Source organism: Eptatretus burgeri, chromosome 9 (assembly GCF_056783735.1).
Source record: "Eptatretus burgeri isolate ZD-2024b chromosome 9, Ebu_testis_v1, whole genome shotgun sequence".
In the NCBI taxonomy this organism is placed as follows: Eukaryota; Metazoa; Chordata; class Myxini; order Myxiniformes; family Myxinidae; genus Eptatretus; species Eptatretus burgeri.
The window spans coordinates 63,885,770-63,900,989 of NC_140969.1; the positions used below are offsets into that span (position 1 = coordinate 63,885,770).

General features: G+C 41.7%; 1 protein-coding gene across 1 annotated transcript in view; it reads right to left on the reverse strand.

The window, feature by feature from the left end:
• Positions 1-2,392: 2,392 nt before the first annotated feature.
• LOC147020217 (mitochondrial 10-formyltetrahydrofolate dehydrogenase-like) overlaps positions 2,393-15,220 on the reverse strand; it is a 271,323-nt gene continuing 258,495 nt past the window's right edge. Inside the window, exons 18-23 of the mRNA XM_085893782.1 lie at positions 11,680-11,779; positions 11,375-11,473; positions 10,746-10,911; positions 9,525-9,630; positions 8,739-8,938; positions 2,393-4,768 (exon numbers count right to left, since the gene is read on the reverse strand). Of these exons, the coding sequence (XP_085749908.1) occupies positions 4,713-4,768; positions 8,739-8,938; positions 9,525-9,630; positions 10,746-10,911; positions 11,375-11,473; positions 11,680-11,779 (727 nt within the window). The 3' untranslated portion in view covers positions 2,393-4,712. The remainder of the gene's footprint in view (positions 4,769-8,738; positions 8,939-9,524; positions 9,631-10,745; positions 10,912-11,374; positions 11,474-11,679; positions 11,780-15,220) is intronic.

A 15,220-nucleotide genomic window follows, 5' to 3' on the forward strand; every position in this document is an offset into this window, starting at 1 on the left:
AGAACCTATTTTCAGCCACCTACTGGATAGATAAGACAAAAAGCGAATGTCGTTAAACCCTGCTTTATGCTACAAAAACATTGATTTATCAAACGGTGACAAGGGGATTGTTCAAAAGAATCTCTCTAAGGTCGCTTGCTTGGGAGGGAAGGTTTTGCGCAAATGTTCCTTTATTGAATCAGTCACGTGGCGGAAATCGGAATGGGCAAAACCTGAGAGCTGCAGTCCCCTATCCAATTTGGCAAGTGCCGTCCGCATCTCTGCCGCTCTTGGCATCGGCTCGGGTTCATCGTCGCTTTCTTCCCTTGGCTATTGGGATTCAGGGTCAGAGGGATTCGAGCGGCGGCGGGATTCGAAGTCCGTCACCAGTTGCTGTTGTTGGTGGGTTTTTTTTCACTCTGCGGCAGCGCATACTACATCAAGCTTAGGTTGAGACCTCACACATGCCAAGCAGGTGGATTTATTAAACGGCAGATTTCTCGATCTAAAATTCCGTTCCAACTCATTTTGGTCACAATCAGCGGCTGGATTTTATAACCGTGGATTTATAAAGTGGCGTCTTCTGTATCTTCTATCTATCTATATATTAATACTGAAGGACCAATTTTGTGCTCCTCCAAGCGGTCGCATCACGTTTTTCTCGGTACTGTGACCTGGAATGAAAGAAACTTCGTACCTGTAAGAGTGCATCGCGCATAGTGGCAATTGTCAACTTTCAATGCTGAAGCAGAATAAACACTTTTCGTTGAGATGGGGGTGATGAGAGAAGAGGTGGGGGGCAAGGTAAGCAAATTTTTGGGCGGAGGTAAGCAAATTGAAAGCGGGAGACGGGGAAATGGGGCGGGGGCTGGGTTGAATGAGGCGGAGTTGAGTGTGAGGGGGTGGACAGGGGAGTGGGGGCCCGGGGGCAAGTGGGATGGGGAATCAAAAGACGGGGGGCGGGGAGTGAAGAGGCAGGGCTGGGGTAATTACATTTTTGGGCAGGGGTAAGCAAATTGAATGGGGCAGGGGCGGGGGATGAGTAGGCGGGGGCAAGTACACCCTGTCCAGTCCATGTCCCTCAAGTGTGTGTGAGCTGGTTGAAGTGGTTGAATGAACGGAATCCGTCTGTGACGGGGTTTCAGCTAGTAATATAAGTAATAGGCTGCCGCTCAACGATTTAAATCATAACCGCACTAGAAATCGAAGTGTCAACATCACCGTCATGTCGAAAAAGAAAAAAAAAAACATGGAGTCTGGAACCCTGACGGGTTCCTCCTGTGTGAACCCCATTTTTAAATACCAATTCCCCGAAACACTGCCAATACGCCATTATACGGTAGCTGTAAGTTAGTAACACGTTCAGTAAGTTCTGTGGTTGTCCGGAAGACGTCAAATACGTCTACATATGTCAATATACGTTGGAGATATGTTACACATAGGTTCAAAGCACGTTACTCATAGGTTCAAAGCACGATACTCATAGGTTCAAAGCACGATACTCATTGGTGAGAAATAAGTTTCAGGTACGCTAAACATTACCTTGACGTGTTTCGACTTATGAGTAACTTACAAGTAACGTGTGTCGACGTGTGTCAATGATCGCATAACGTGCCTACAACTTATGGCCAGCGTATGCGGAACGTGTGCGTCATACGCCGGACAAACGTCGAAAAATTTTCAGCATGCTTAAAATTTGTCGACGTACTCGACGTACTACGACATATGCCAGCGTGCTTCAGCGTGCTCTTTACGTATACAAAACTTACCCATAACGTATTCGACGTGTGCCAGCGTATTTGGCAAGTTTTTCATACGTCGGCATACACTGGCTAAAACGTCAAGGTGTGACAGCGGCTTGACACTTCGATGTCTAGTGCGGTTATGATTTGAATCGTGGAGCCGCAGCCTTTTAATAGGCTACGCCACGTGATCGTCGGCGATACGCCGCCGCGCTATGCATAAGTTTGACTATCGTTGAGCATAGGTTGTGAACGCCGACAACACGCTAAGCATTCGTTGGTATCAGTTATCTAGAGTATATGTTATCGAAACGTTCTGTGTACGTTACTAATATGTTATGCATACGTCCAACTCGTTATGAATATGCCCAAAACTGGAAAAAAACATCAATGGTTCAGCGTACGCCAGGGTTTTACATACATTTTAATACGTTGCCATACGCTGGCTAAAATGTCAAGGTGTGACAGCGGCTTAAGATGGGGGAATTAAGATTTCACCAAACTCGAGCTGCCCATGTGACAAAGGAAAAATAATGAATTTCTCGGTTACAAAGAGGAAAAAATTCCATCTTTTTGTGTATGTAATATTTGGATGGCCCTTTATCTATTTGTACATCTCCAAGAGTACATCGTGTAGCAAGCATTGGTTTGCAATAAAGTGTCCACGTCGATAATAGAGAATTGGTAATTTATTTTGAAATTGCCAAGCAGCATATGTTAAAGTAACATGCTTTCTTCATTCCTATTTTGAAAAGCTATGAAAAACAAAGCGAGAGAACAATTTCCTTCAGTCTGTTTGATTCAAAGTGGCTGAAGAAGAGACGAGCTACTCATATCACCGGCACACAGCCAAATTCCAAACTCCTGCTGCAACTTACAGGGGGAACTGCATCGGCAGCTCAGCTGCACCCCAAACAAGTGATGCAACTGGTAGCCATGTGTTGCACACAAGAGGAAAGGAGGGATTCAATGTGGCAAGATTTTCATTTTTAGAAAAGAGAATGTAAACAAAGGCTAGCTTAGAGTTGGCACATGTTCGTACTGGCACACGTGTTAGTCACGTGTTGCTTTTACTCAATTGCCATTGCTAAATGCGAAGACATGACGACTGACCAAAACAACACCGTAATATAAGATTAGTCTTACTTCATCGTAATCAGACTTTAAAACAATTCTATTTCCATGTTATAAGTTTAGAAAAACGCCAAAAAAGTTTAAAATCTAACAACGTATTTAATTTTGCCCCAGATGTTAAAACCATATTATTATTTATTATTCGATATCCCATAATGTGAACCAAACATTTGGATATACTGTATAATGTGTTCTAAACCAATTAACAATATTATTGATATCATCAGTTTTCAAGTTGCTACATGTGGCGATTGAATGAAGATAAAATAAGCGCAAAGGGTTCTTACATTTAGCAACAATGAAAGACATACATAGCATGGTGTGGCACATAAAGTTACACATCCACACTGCCCTGGCAGCACAGTAAGTTGAGCAATTGGAAAGTGAAAGAACAAGCCTTTTGACCGATTAAGCAACAGCTTCCAGAAACGGTGAAAATTGAAGTCTCTCAAGAGTTGGAAAGGAAAATGCGAATCAATGACAAAATATTTGCCAAATATGGAAATAAAATAAATTAATAAACAAATAAAATGTTTTTTTGTCCGATGGATCAAGTTATGCTCTAAGTTGGGTGCTTGTTCGGGGCTCGCATCATAATTGCTGTGCTTACATGCACCGACAAATGCGTGTACGTTTCTGGAAGTCAAGTTTCGGACAAAATATAAACGGAGAAAATGATCATGTACATTCACTTCAGTTTACCAAAGTTTACCATGCATCAGGATCACAAAGAACAAAAAAGCAAAAACTGTATCACTACTACTGGAGAAAGTTTTTGTCCAAGTTTCACGAACCACCTGGACACAGGTCTGATATTTGAGTCGAGTGGATTAGGGCAGGGATTTGGAATTTGTATCAGGGTGCCAGCCATAACTCGCCAACTCACCACGAAGGACACTGTGGGATCGTTGACGTCCACCAACTAATGCTGGCAGATCAGACATCCAACTTAATGTCCATCTGAAGGACGGCTCACATATTGATGCTTCGCTCTGCCCAAGCACCAGTGAGACAGCTTATACAAGAATCAAACCCCGACTGGACAGAACAAAAGTGAGTGCACTACTTCTGCATCATCCCATTGGACAATGGAAAACATATATATATATATATATATATATATATATATATATATATATATATATATATATATATATATATATATATATATATATATATATATATATATATATATATATATATCAGGCATTGCATAGTCAAGTACGTACCACTTTGATGATTTAATAAACACCAAATACACCCCAAGGACCTGAGAAGCCACTATGATCACTTCCTAACTCATTCACCATGGACAGGATTGATGTCGACACAATTTTCTGCTTCCTTCTCTGGAAGCAGGAGGATGAGCAACCACTTCTACAATTATATAGGTCTCCAAGTAAAACATCTTGGAGAGCAGTCTTCCACATATAGCTGTTGCAATTATCTTTTGTTTGGTTGAACACTGAAGCTATTGGCAAACTATATTATAAACACATTCTTACAAAGAAAATCAACATTTTCAAAATACCGCTTACAGAACCAGCTCACGTTCTTTATGCCAAGCAGGTAGGACTCGGCAGTCAGAAATCAATGATTGTGAAGAGTTGGCTCTGTCCAAAAGCTTCATCTCCACCATAAGAACAATCTCTCAGGAGATTCAATGTGATGGCGCCCAATCCGTGTCCGGTGACAGTTTTTTTCCGCAGTGTTTCGAGGAAAGCATTCCTACTATGTGAGCAATAACTTTCCTGTGAATGTTAAAGGAAATTTCAGGTGAACACTGCATTGGATACTGTACACAAATGCAAGCATACAGCTGCACAAAAGAGGCTTCTCCTGAATCCCATGTATCATTCAGTACTCGAGCGTGACAGCCTTCGTCCGCAGGTATTCATTCAGTGCTTCTTCACCTGGAAAAGAAGCAAAAAAACCAACAAAATGACGAGTCATGGAGATATCTGTGCACAGCAGGAGTTTTGAGACTAAACTGGTACAGAAATGGCAAATTATCATGTAATATCAGGAGAGATTGGTCATTTTGGAAAGGGAGAGAAGGGTTTTTGTTGGGATGGGTTCACATGTCGAGAAACTGGTTAATGCAGTCGTGGCACCATAGGTTCATAATAATGAATTATCTGACAAGGGACAACACAGGAGGCCACTTGGCCCATCAAAGCCTGTGCTGTGATTGACAACCTATGGTTGTTTGCCTGTGCTATCTCCTTTTAAATGCTGAGCATCAAGCAAGGAAGCAGCATGTTCTATTTTTAAAGTTTTGGCTTGACTCGACCGGGGTTCAAAACGCTGACCTCCCAGAATCGGATGAGATGCTCTAACCATTACACCACCAAGTCTTATCAATAACTTTCCTTTGAATGTTTAAGGTGATTACAAGTAAAGTCTACATTGGATACTGTCCACAAGTGCATGCAGACAGTTTAGTAACAGATGGTATCAAACAATCGAGAGGAAAACACAATGTAATCCTCCATCTAAAGGTACAATTGATCAGTCGTGCGTGATGAAAGAAGGAAAGGAAAGTGGGAGGGTGGAGTGGAGGGACTTTCGGACACCACATAATCCCCCCCCCCCAACCCGTGCCCCCAATTGGATCCACATCTTAATATGCCACTTGATAATTAAAAAAAATTTTCACCATATAATAGTTCAATATAAAATGCAAATGTTTCATTTTTACATCTATTTATAATGACTTCCTATTGATATGGCAAACAGCTTTTCGTATATTAGAGACGAAAACAATGGTGTTGGAGAAACAATTTGGCTTCATGCTTTTTAAACCTTCAAGCCCCTTCTGGAATCACAATAAATAGAAACAGGCAAATGAGTTTTGCATGAGCGAAATAAAAATTAATGTTTCATTATCAAACATGCCAGACCTTCACCAAATTAGCACATTTCTGCTTCGTTGCCTCGATTCAATAATCCTGGTGGGTTTTCTTTGTTTGTTGGTTTTTATGTAAATTGCTCTTTATTTTCCTTACTGCCACCATGACAACGGAACGTTTGGGATTGGCTGAACGCGAATAGCAAATTGAAAAATGTTTTCAAAATACGCTTACTTTTCGAATTATTATTGCATGTAAATTTGCTTTCTTTCATTCCACATGACCGAGTTATAGGTTATCATTACCAGTGATGAGCCGAACGGAGTTGGATAAGTGGCCATCTATTTATTATGATGCATGAAGGGAAAAACAAAATGAATACTAGAATGACACCCGGTAGAGCGCACGCCTCCGCCAGGCTGAACATTTTAGGTTTTCTATCGCATTGAGAGGCCGGATTTGCATCCGGACCTGAACCAAAACCAAATTAGCTTGTTCTTGTCACAGACCCAAATCATCCACCAAGTTTTGTAAAAGTTTTGTCATTTTGTCCGTCTACAACTTTTTGAGACATCGTGCAACATTTCGTTTTTGGCCCCATCTCTCAATTATGAAGAATCACTTAAAAATTAAAAATAGGACCACTGGACCTGTAGCTTATCTGGGCCCTGGCCTAATGCTGCAACCCAAATTTGATAGCATTATGACTGGTTGGTCGAGAGAGGAAAGTTTTTGAAGGAATTTACGCACTTTTCCCAAACATTTACAAAGTCTACCATTTTGACACACTTCTGGCTGGTCAAGTGATTGGCATGACTTCTTCAATATAATCAACACCCCGACCTGAGCCGAATGTTGCAACCCAAATTTGGTAGCATTTTGACTGGTTGGTCGAGAGAACAAAGTTTTTGAAGGAATTTACGCGATTTTCCCAAACATTTACAAAGTCTACCATTTTGACACATTTGTGGTCAAGTGATTGGCATGACTTCTTCAATATAATCAACACCCCTACCTGAGCCGAATGTTGCAACCCAAATTTGGTAGCATTTTGACTGGTTGGTCTGGAGAAGAAGATTTTGGAAGGATTTGCACGACCACCATTTTGACACACTTCTGGTCATGTGATCGGCATGACCTCCGCAATTAAACATCCCTACCCTGGCCTAATATTGTAACCCAAATTTGGTGGCATTCTGACTGGTGGGTCTGGATAAGATTTTTGAAGAAATTTCCTAAGTTGGCCATTTTGATCTACTTAAAGTCATGTGACCGGAACGAGCTTTGCAATTCCTGTTACCAGTCAGGAGAGGAACGTTGCTGCCAAATTTCAGCTGGATCGGCCCAGCAGTTTGTCCAGAAAAGTCGAAATAGGAGATGGACAGATGGTGCGCAATGACAATACCTTATCTGGAATTTAAATTGCAGATAAGTTAAAAATGCTGCACAGGCCTGGTTGCCTATAATTATAGCTCGCATGGCTGCATGAAGAGACCTCAGTGACTTTGGAAGAGGGGTGATTGTTGGGGTGCATTTGGCAGGAAGTTGTGACAAAGACAGCTCAACTTTCTGATGTTTCACGAGCAACTGTGTTTAAAGTGATGTCAGCATGGAACAGCATGGAACAGCATGGAACACCATCAGCAAACAGCAATAGTGGGTGGAAGCACATACTCCAGGATTGTGATTTTGGTGCATCGATTTGAAGTACAAGGCAAAGCATGTGAGCAACTGCAGATCAATTGACTGTAAATTTCAACCTAGGCCACGAGCAGCTAGTTTCATCGAAACAGTCCACCAAGAACTCCAGAGTGGGATACCATAGTTGGGTTGCAGTGCACAAACCACTCATCACATCTGGAAATGCACATTTGCAAGCCCAGTAGTGCAAAGAGCACAGGCAATGGACTACCGATCAGTGGAGAAATGCGATACTTTCAGATGAATCATCCTTCACCATGTTCTTGACAAATGGGCGAGTGCACATGTGGCACCAACCTAAATAACTCTACAACCCTAAATGTTTAGTTCCAACAGTGAATGGGGTCTGGTGGTTCTGTGATGTTGTAGGGCGCATTTTCCTGGTATGGTTTGGGTGTAGTTATTCCCTGAGAAGGCAAGGTCAATGCCAATCACTACTTAATGGCACAGAGTGATCATCTTCACCCCATGTTGCAATTTATTTCCTGGAGGGAAGAGTGTCTTCCAGGATGACAATGCCCCCATTGACAGAGACCAATGGTTTGATGAGCATGACACTGATGTTATCCATTTGTCATGGTCTTCTGTCACCAGATCTGAACCCAATCGAGCATTTATGGGATATTGTAGAACGACACCGAAGACAGCGTTTTCCACCCCCAATCAAAGAGTTGTAAGTTGATTGACTGTCTTGTGGAAGAATAGTGCTGCATCCCTCCTGCAGAATTCCAGACACTAGTGGACTCTATGCTACGGTGCATACAGGCCGTAATGACCCCACGTGGTGAACCAACACCCTATTAAGTGGCTTTATATTGGTGTTTCCATTCTTTCTCCACTACCTGTACGTAGGTACATATGTATGTATGTGTGCATGTATGAACATTATAAAATTGAAAAAGCCTTGGCCGTTCTCTATAGTATAATATTTTGCAATCATGCTGAGGGCACATGTAAGACAGTCATGGGAACCATTAAAATTGGCCCCTCACCCCCTGAGGTGTGGGGGGGGGGGTGACCCGGACAAAAGGCAATGACATATGCATATTAATCCAAGTCGAATTTGAATATAATGCCGAGGGGATGGAGGGGTACAAACATGATTTTTACAAAGGGGACAGGGGCCTGTGGTCATGGCATTGTGCAAGGAGTTTCACCAACACCCAACTTCGTTCCCGGAGGGAGTGGATATTTCCAAGTAGCTTAAACAGGAATGAACAGATGAAGCAAGGGAATATGGGAGAAATCAATGAAAAGACATTATTATGCCAAATAGTCTTTCTCATAACATTAAAAGCGTGATGAGTGCAAATTTGTCTTGCTTGCTCACCGAGGTCCTTGCCAAATCCGGACTGTTTGAAACCTCCAAATGGTGCGGCAACATCGGTCTTGTTGTACGTGTTCACAAATACCGTGCCAGCTTGCAGACGTTCGCATACATACATAGCCTTCCCAATGTCACGTGTGAACACTCCCGATGCCAGGCCGTACTCCGTGTTGTTAGCACGCTTCAGCACACCCTCCACATCCCTATCAACAAGATCACCACACAAACATCTCAGAACATTCCGAATGCTTATTTGAGTGTTACACAACAGGTTACAAGTGTTATTTAGAATGGCTTCTGACTTCCATTCTCTTAAAGCACTGAGAACCAACAAGGAATGCTAAATATATTATAAAGATTGCCAAAGCATTGTGAGGTTTTGTTCGTCATCCTAATATCCATCATTTATATAATCAATAGTTGATTGGCATGTAAATATTGACATGACACCTAACTTTTACAAAAAACTGTTCATTGTAGGTGAGTAAAGGAATGTACAATACCCCAGTATCGAAAGCAATGCACTCCTATTTATACACCTCAAGATGCAATTTGCCATTTTTACTCGATCAGTTCTGATTGCTTTGTGGGGATAGTTTTACTCTGAACACAAATTTTCTTCTCCTGGCATGCCAAGCTGTAACACGGTCACACTTCAGACTTGTTATTCATTTAAATCGTCAGTGTTTGTGCATCGAAGTTTAAATTTATCTCTCATCACTCAAATGGTACTTCTCACATCATTCCTCAGTTTAAAATTGGAGCAATTGGTTGAGAGTTCTTGCTTACCCATCCGTGAACTTTGAAATCACCATCACAGGTCCAAATGATTCTTCTTTAGCAACATACATGTGATCTTCAACGTTTGTCAACACGGTTGGTTCCATGAAAAATCCTTTTCATAAAGAGATGAGAGAGGGGAGAGTGGGGGAAAGAGAGATAAAGAGATGGAGTGTGTTGCCAAGCACAGAACAGGAAATTGAAGCTCTGTAAAGATTGAAGCATATGAAGAGGACATCACACCATTAACTATAACCAGTGCTACATCATTCTTCTCAACGATTCATCAATGTGTGTACCGTCCCTCAAATGGACATTAAACTGGCGTCCCGTCTACCAGGATTAGTTGGTGGACACAAAAGATCACACAGTGTCCTTCGGAAGAGTCGGTAAGCTATCTCTGACACCATGAACAAATTAAAAATTCCTGCTCTAACCTACATGGGGGCAATGCATCAGTGGCACAGTAGCACCCTCAGCAAATGATGTTACCCACAGCCGCATGCTGTGTACGGAAAAAGAAGATTCCTTTCCCATACAAATCTGTGCAGTTTCAATGAAAGAGCAGGAAATGCTGTGGGGGGTGGGGGAGGGAAGGGAAGGGGTACTGTGTAAACCAAACTGCAGGCATTGACTACTTGAAACTTGTATTTTGTGTAAACCGTGGCACTTCCTGACTCGGGCCTAACAGGTACAAGCGTTATCGAGTAGTTTTGCTTTTAGCCATGGACCTTTGCTGAGTCTGTGCTGTTTAGGAGGAAAAGTATTTTTTCATTGCAGTTTCATTGTGACAGATTGGGTAGCCTGGTAAGCTGTGCCAATTGGCCAGTGATAGCTGAGTACGCTACCATCTGCTAGAAACCATATCGGAGTGAAACCAGAAGAAGTCCGTGAGGTACAATATATCTCCGAAGCTGTAAACTGCAGAACACCGAGACTTGCATCGTAACAACCAACCATTAAAATAGCAGCTTGTTATTCACCACCCAAACTGATATGCTTATGTAGGCTCATTAAAATAGTTACACAAATAGACTTTTATGTAAAGCTTTATTCTGTGTTCACCAATAATTTGCTTTATCCTTGTTCATCGCCAAATTTGTATAATATACACAATGCTCACAGATTATATATTGCTAAGTATCATAATTTTCGTCATTTCAACATCAGATGTGGCTTTGCTGTTAGAGACTAAGAATAAAGCTTCAATGTGAGTAGTGCAAACTTCACCTTGACGAGGCACCTTTCGTCCACCGTATACGAGTGTGGCGCCCTCCTTGACTCCAACCTCACAATACTCCAGAAGTTTCTCAAGGTGAGCCTCATGATTCTGTGGACCGTGGTCTGTCGACCGATCCAAGGGGTCTCCGATTTTCATCTTCTTGATCTCTGCCAACTACCAGAAGCAAAATACAAGGTACCCTGTAAATTCCTGAAAGCTGCCGTGCATATGTGTTGCATGCAAAAGTTAGTGTTGGGCCAGATGTGACACCCTACGCTCTGATGCTCAGGCTAATCAGAACCTGAATAAATAATCACACTGGTAATTAGTAAAACAGCTCTGATCATATGTACCACTACATCTCTGATGTAAATTGTGACAAAAGAGAAGAAAGATAATTGAAAATCAAACAGATTGATGAAAATGGAAATGGTTAATGAATGGATCACAATGATGTTTGCATGCCATACTATTGCATTAATTTTAGCCAATGTGGCGTTCTCAAAAATTACATGAACACCACGTCAAGAGCTGTGGCAGGGAACTACAAGCTTGTTTTGGCTCCTGAAGCAAGTACTGCAGAGTAGTGGTTTCATGCCTCCCACATTTTGTGGTTCCCTCCACATGAGTGCCTCACCACTTGCTCAACAAAAGCATCATGGATGGATTCTTCCACGAAGAGTCTTCCTGCTGCAATGCAGTTTTCACCTTTGTTAAAGAACACAGCACTCATGCCCTGGTAAAACAGGAGAGGAAGGGAGAATGAAAACAAAATGAGAGGGAGAGGGAGATGCATCCACTGGAAACATTCCTCTTCACTTCACAGTTATTTAGCAGCATTGCAAGTCACTACCTTAGGTGGAGTTCACGTTTAACATCGATACGTCTTGAAAATTGAAATCACAAATGTATGTAGGTAAAAAATGCTAATGGCAAACCTACCATCCTCACGGCTTTGTCAATGTCACAATCGTTGAAGATAATAAGTGGAGATTTGCCTCCAAGCTCCAGCGACACTTTCTTGAGATTACTCAGTGCACAGCTGAAATGGCAGCAAAGAAACCTAGTCATGCAGGACGTTATTGAATGAAACACATGAAACACATGAAACCCTTTCTCTATGCCTGGGTGCCCAAATCTTCCATCAAATATCTGCCACCAGTCAGTCAGATGTGTCCAAGTTGAATGACTGCTAAAAGGAAAGCCTTGCAGAATAAAAAAAACGATATACATAGGCTTCACAAAGCTATTTGTCAGCTTTATTATGTGCGCATAATTGTGTAAACTCTGTATGGTTTGTGTTGCTGACACTATTGCCTCGTTATAAAAACAGAAACAAGTGTTTGGATGAGGCAAAGTGTTTGAGCACTTTTCGGCTCAGCTATGAAAGTAAAAAAAATAAAATAATAATAATAATAATAATAATAATAATAATAATAATAATAATAATAATAATAATGGCACACCAATAAGGTGGAACCAAAGCCAACACTTTATTGTGCAATTATTGACGTTCATGCAGATAAGGGAGCCCCCCCCCCCACCACCCACCCCCCATTCACAGAGATCATTTGACACTTGTACAGAGGCCATCCCTACATCTCCGTTTTTACAACAGTCTGCAAGACCAATTACTTAGCATTTACATACCTGGATAAACCTACTAAAACTTGCAAATAATGTTACAAAGCATGGAACACGATTTTCCATGTTGTTTCTGTTTATATAAATCCATGGACATATGTATTATGAAAGCATTTACATTTAATTCAGCGGAATAGCACAAGTGACGAAGCTATACCTTGAACGGCACTCAGTAGAGCACATATCTTTTCCAAGCTGAACGGTTTACGTTTTGCAGCCCACTGATAGGGCTGGTCTGCATCCAATAAATAAATGGCGTAATCGTCCTTGTCACAGGGGCAAATCTAATCAGCTTGTTCTTGTCACCTACCCAACTCATCCACCTAGTTTTGTCATAATCTGTCCACACCATTTTGAAATATCTTGCAATATATCCTTTTTCGCCCGATCTACAGTGGTAAAGAACCACTCAAAAAATTAAATAATCATTGTATCCGTATCTGCATTCAGATCTTCACCAAAATCCAATCAATTAGTCTTCGTCACATACACAAAAGGTCCACTGAGTTTCGTTCAAATCTGTCTATAACTTTTTAATATATTGTGCGACTTATATATATTGTCAGGGAGCTGGCGGTCCAAGTGAATCCCCCGACCCAAATTGTGGTGACGGGCGGTCAACACTGTCAGCCTGAATAGTCGAGCGGTTTTCCTTATTAGGAGGCAGATACGTTGATCCTCAGAGATTATAACGCACGTGAGAGGGATGGGGCGCAATGGCGGAGCGACAGAGGCACAGATGGATGCACGGGGGTGGGGGGGGGGATTATACTCGAACCACACAACAATTACATGGACACGGCAACTTAAAATAAACTCGGAATTTTATGAAAATATACAAAAATTTACAAAGGACCATAATCAGAAGATAATATGTGAGGTAAACTAAAGTCTAAGTCGAGGCGCCAATACACACAAACTTACATACAGACAAGGGAAAACAAAATTAAAGAAAATCCTTCCTCGATTCTGGCACTTAGCTTGATCCAGAGATGGTCTTTATAGAATGTGGAATTGAGGCCCTTCCTGACGCAACCCTGGTCGCCTCTTACGACACAGGGATATGGTACACCTATTTTAACCAGGGTATACACCGGTCCAGTACACTGGTACTCATTTCGCCGACCTCGGAAGGATGACAGGCTGAGTCAACCCCCTGGTGTATTAATTCAGTGGCCCAACGGGACTTGAACTCAGGACGCTAGGATCCCAAGCCGCTGCCCTAACCACTGCGCCAACACCAGGCTATATATACATATATATATATATATATATATATATATATATATATATATATATATATATATATATATATATATATATATACATACATACATATATACATACATATATATATATATATATATATATATACATACATATATATATACATATACATACATATATATATATATATATACATACATATATATATATATATACATACATATATATATATATATATATACATACATATATATATATATATACATACATATATACATATACATACATACATATATACATATACATACATATATATATATATATATATATATATATATATATATATATATATATATACATACATATATATATATATATATATATATATACATACATATATATACATACATATATATATATATATACATACATATATATATATATACATACATATATATATATATATACATACATATATATATATATATCAGGTCAGGTATGGGAGCATGTGCCAGAACAGCGCGTCGCTGCGTCCACTTTCCGCCGGTACTCCAGGGGCCTCCGTCTGGCCATCCCCCAGGCAGATGCCAGGCCCATCCCCATCTCCTTGAGATGATGGTCAACCTGCTGCAACCATGAGGCACGTGGTCGGCCCACTGGCCTCCTCCACTCATGAGACTCCCTCGCTGAGAGAATCTGGTGAGCAGGATCAGCGTCAGGAAAACGAGCCACATGTCCATACAGCCGCAGCTGACGCTCACGGACTATGCAGGTAACAAATCTCATCCGAGTCTCTCTCAGCAACCGCTCGTTGGACACAAAATCCGACCAGCGATAGCCAAGGATTCTCCGAAGAGACCTGGTACCAAAGGAATTAAGTCTCCGTCTCAGATCCTTGGTCAAAGTCCAAGTCTCGCACCCATAGAGCAAGACTGGAAGTACCAAGGACCTGAAGACTCGGACTTTCGTCCTCCCGCACAGGTACCGGCAGCGCCACACCCCATGATCCAGTGAATCCATGACTCCCCAGGCCCGACCCAGACGTCTATTGACCTCCGGCTCACAACCTGCGGAGACATGAATATCACTGCCAAGGTAAGTGAATCTATCCACGACCTCAACATCCTCACCACAAACTGACACAGACAGGACAGCAGCATCCAAGATGTCACCGAAAGCCTGGATCTTTGTTTTGACCCAAGAAATCCGTAATCCCAACGGCTCCGACTCCTCATTCAGCACCTCGAGGGCCCCCAAGAGGATGTCTAAAGTCTCCGCAAAGATGACTGCATCATCTGCAAAATCAAGGTCCGAGATCTTGACATTGCCAAACGATGCACCGCAACTTGATCTCTCCGACATCCTCCCAAAAATCCAGTCCATACAAGTGCTGAAAAGTGTGGGGGCAAGTACACACCCCTGACGAACTCCAGTAACAACTGGAAATAAGTCAGAGATGGTACCACCACACTTCACAGCACTCTCAGTACCAGAGTAGAGTTCAGACATCAGATCGATCAGTTTTGGTGGCACCCCACGAAGACCAAGAATCCTCCAGAGGACATCCCGATTCACTGAATCGAACGCTTTACAGAGATCAACATAGGCTGCA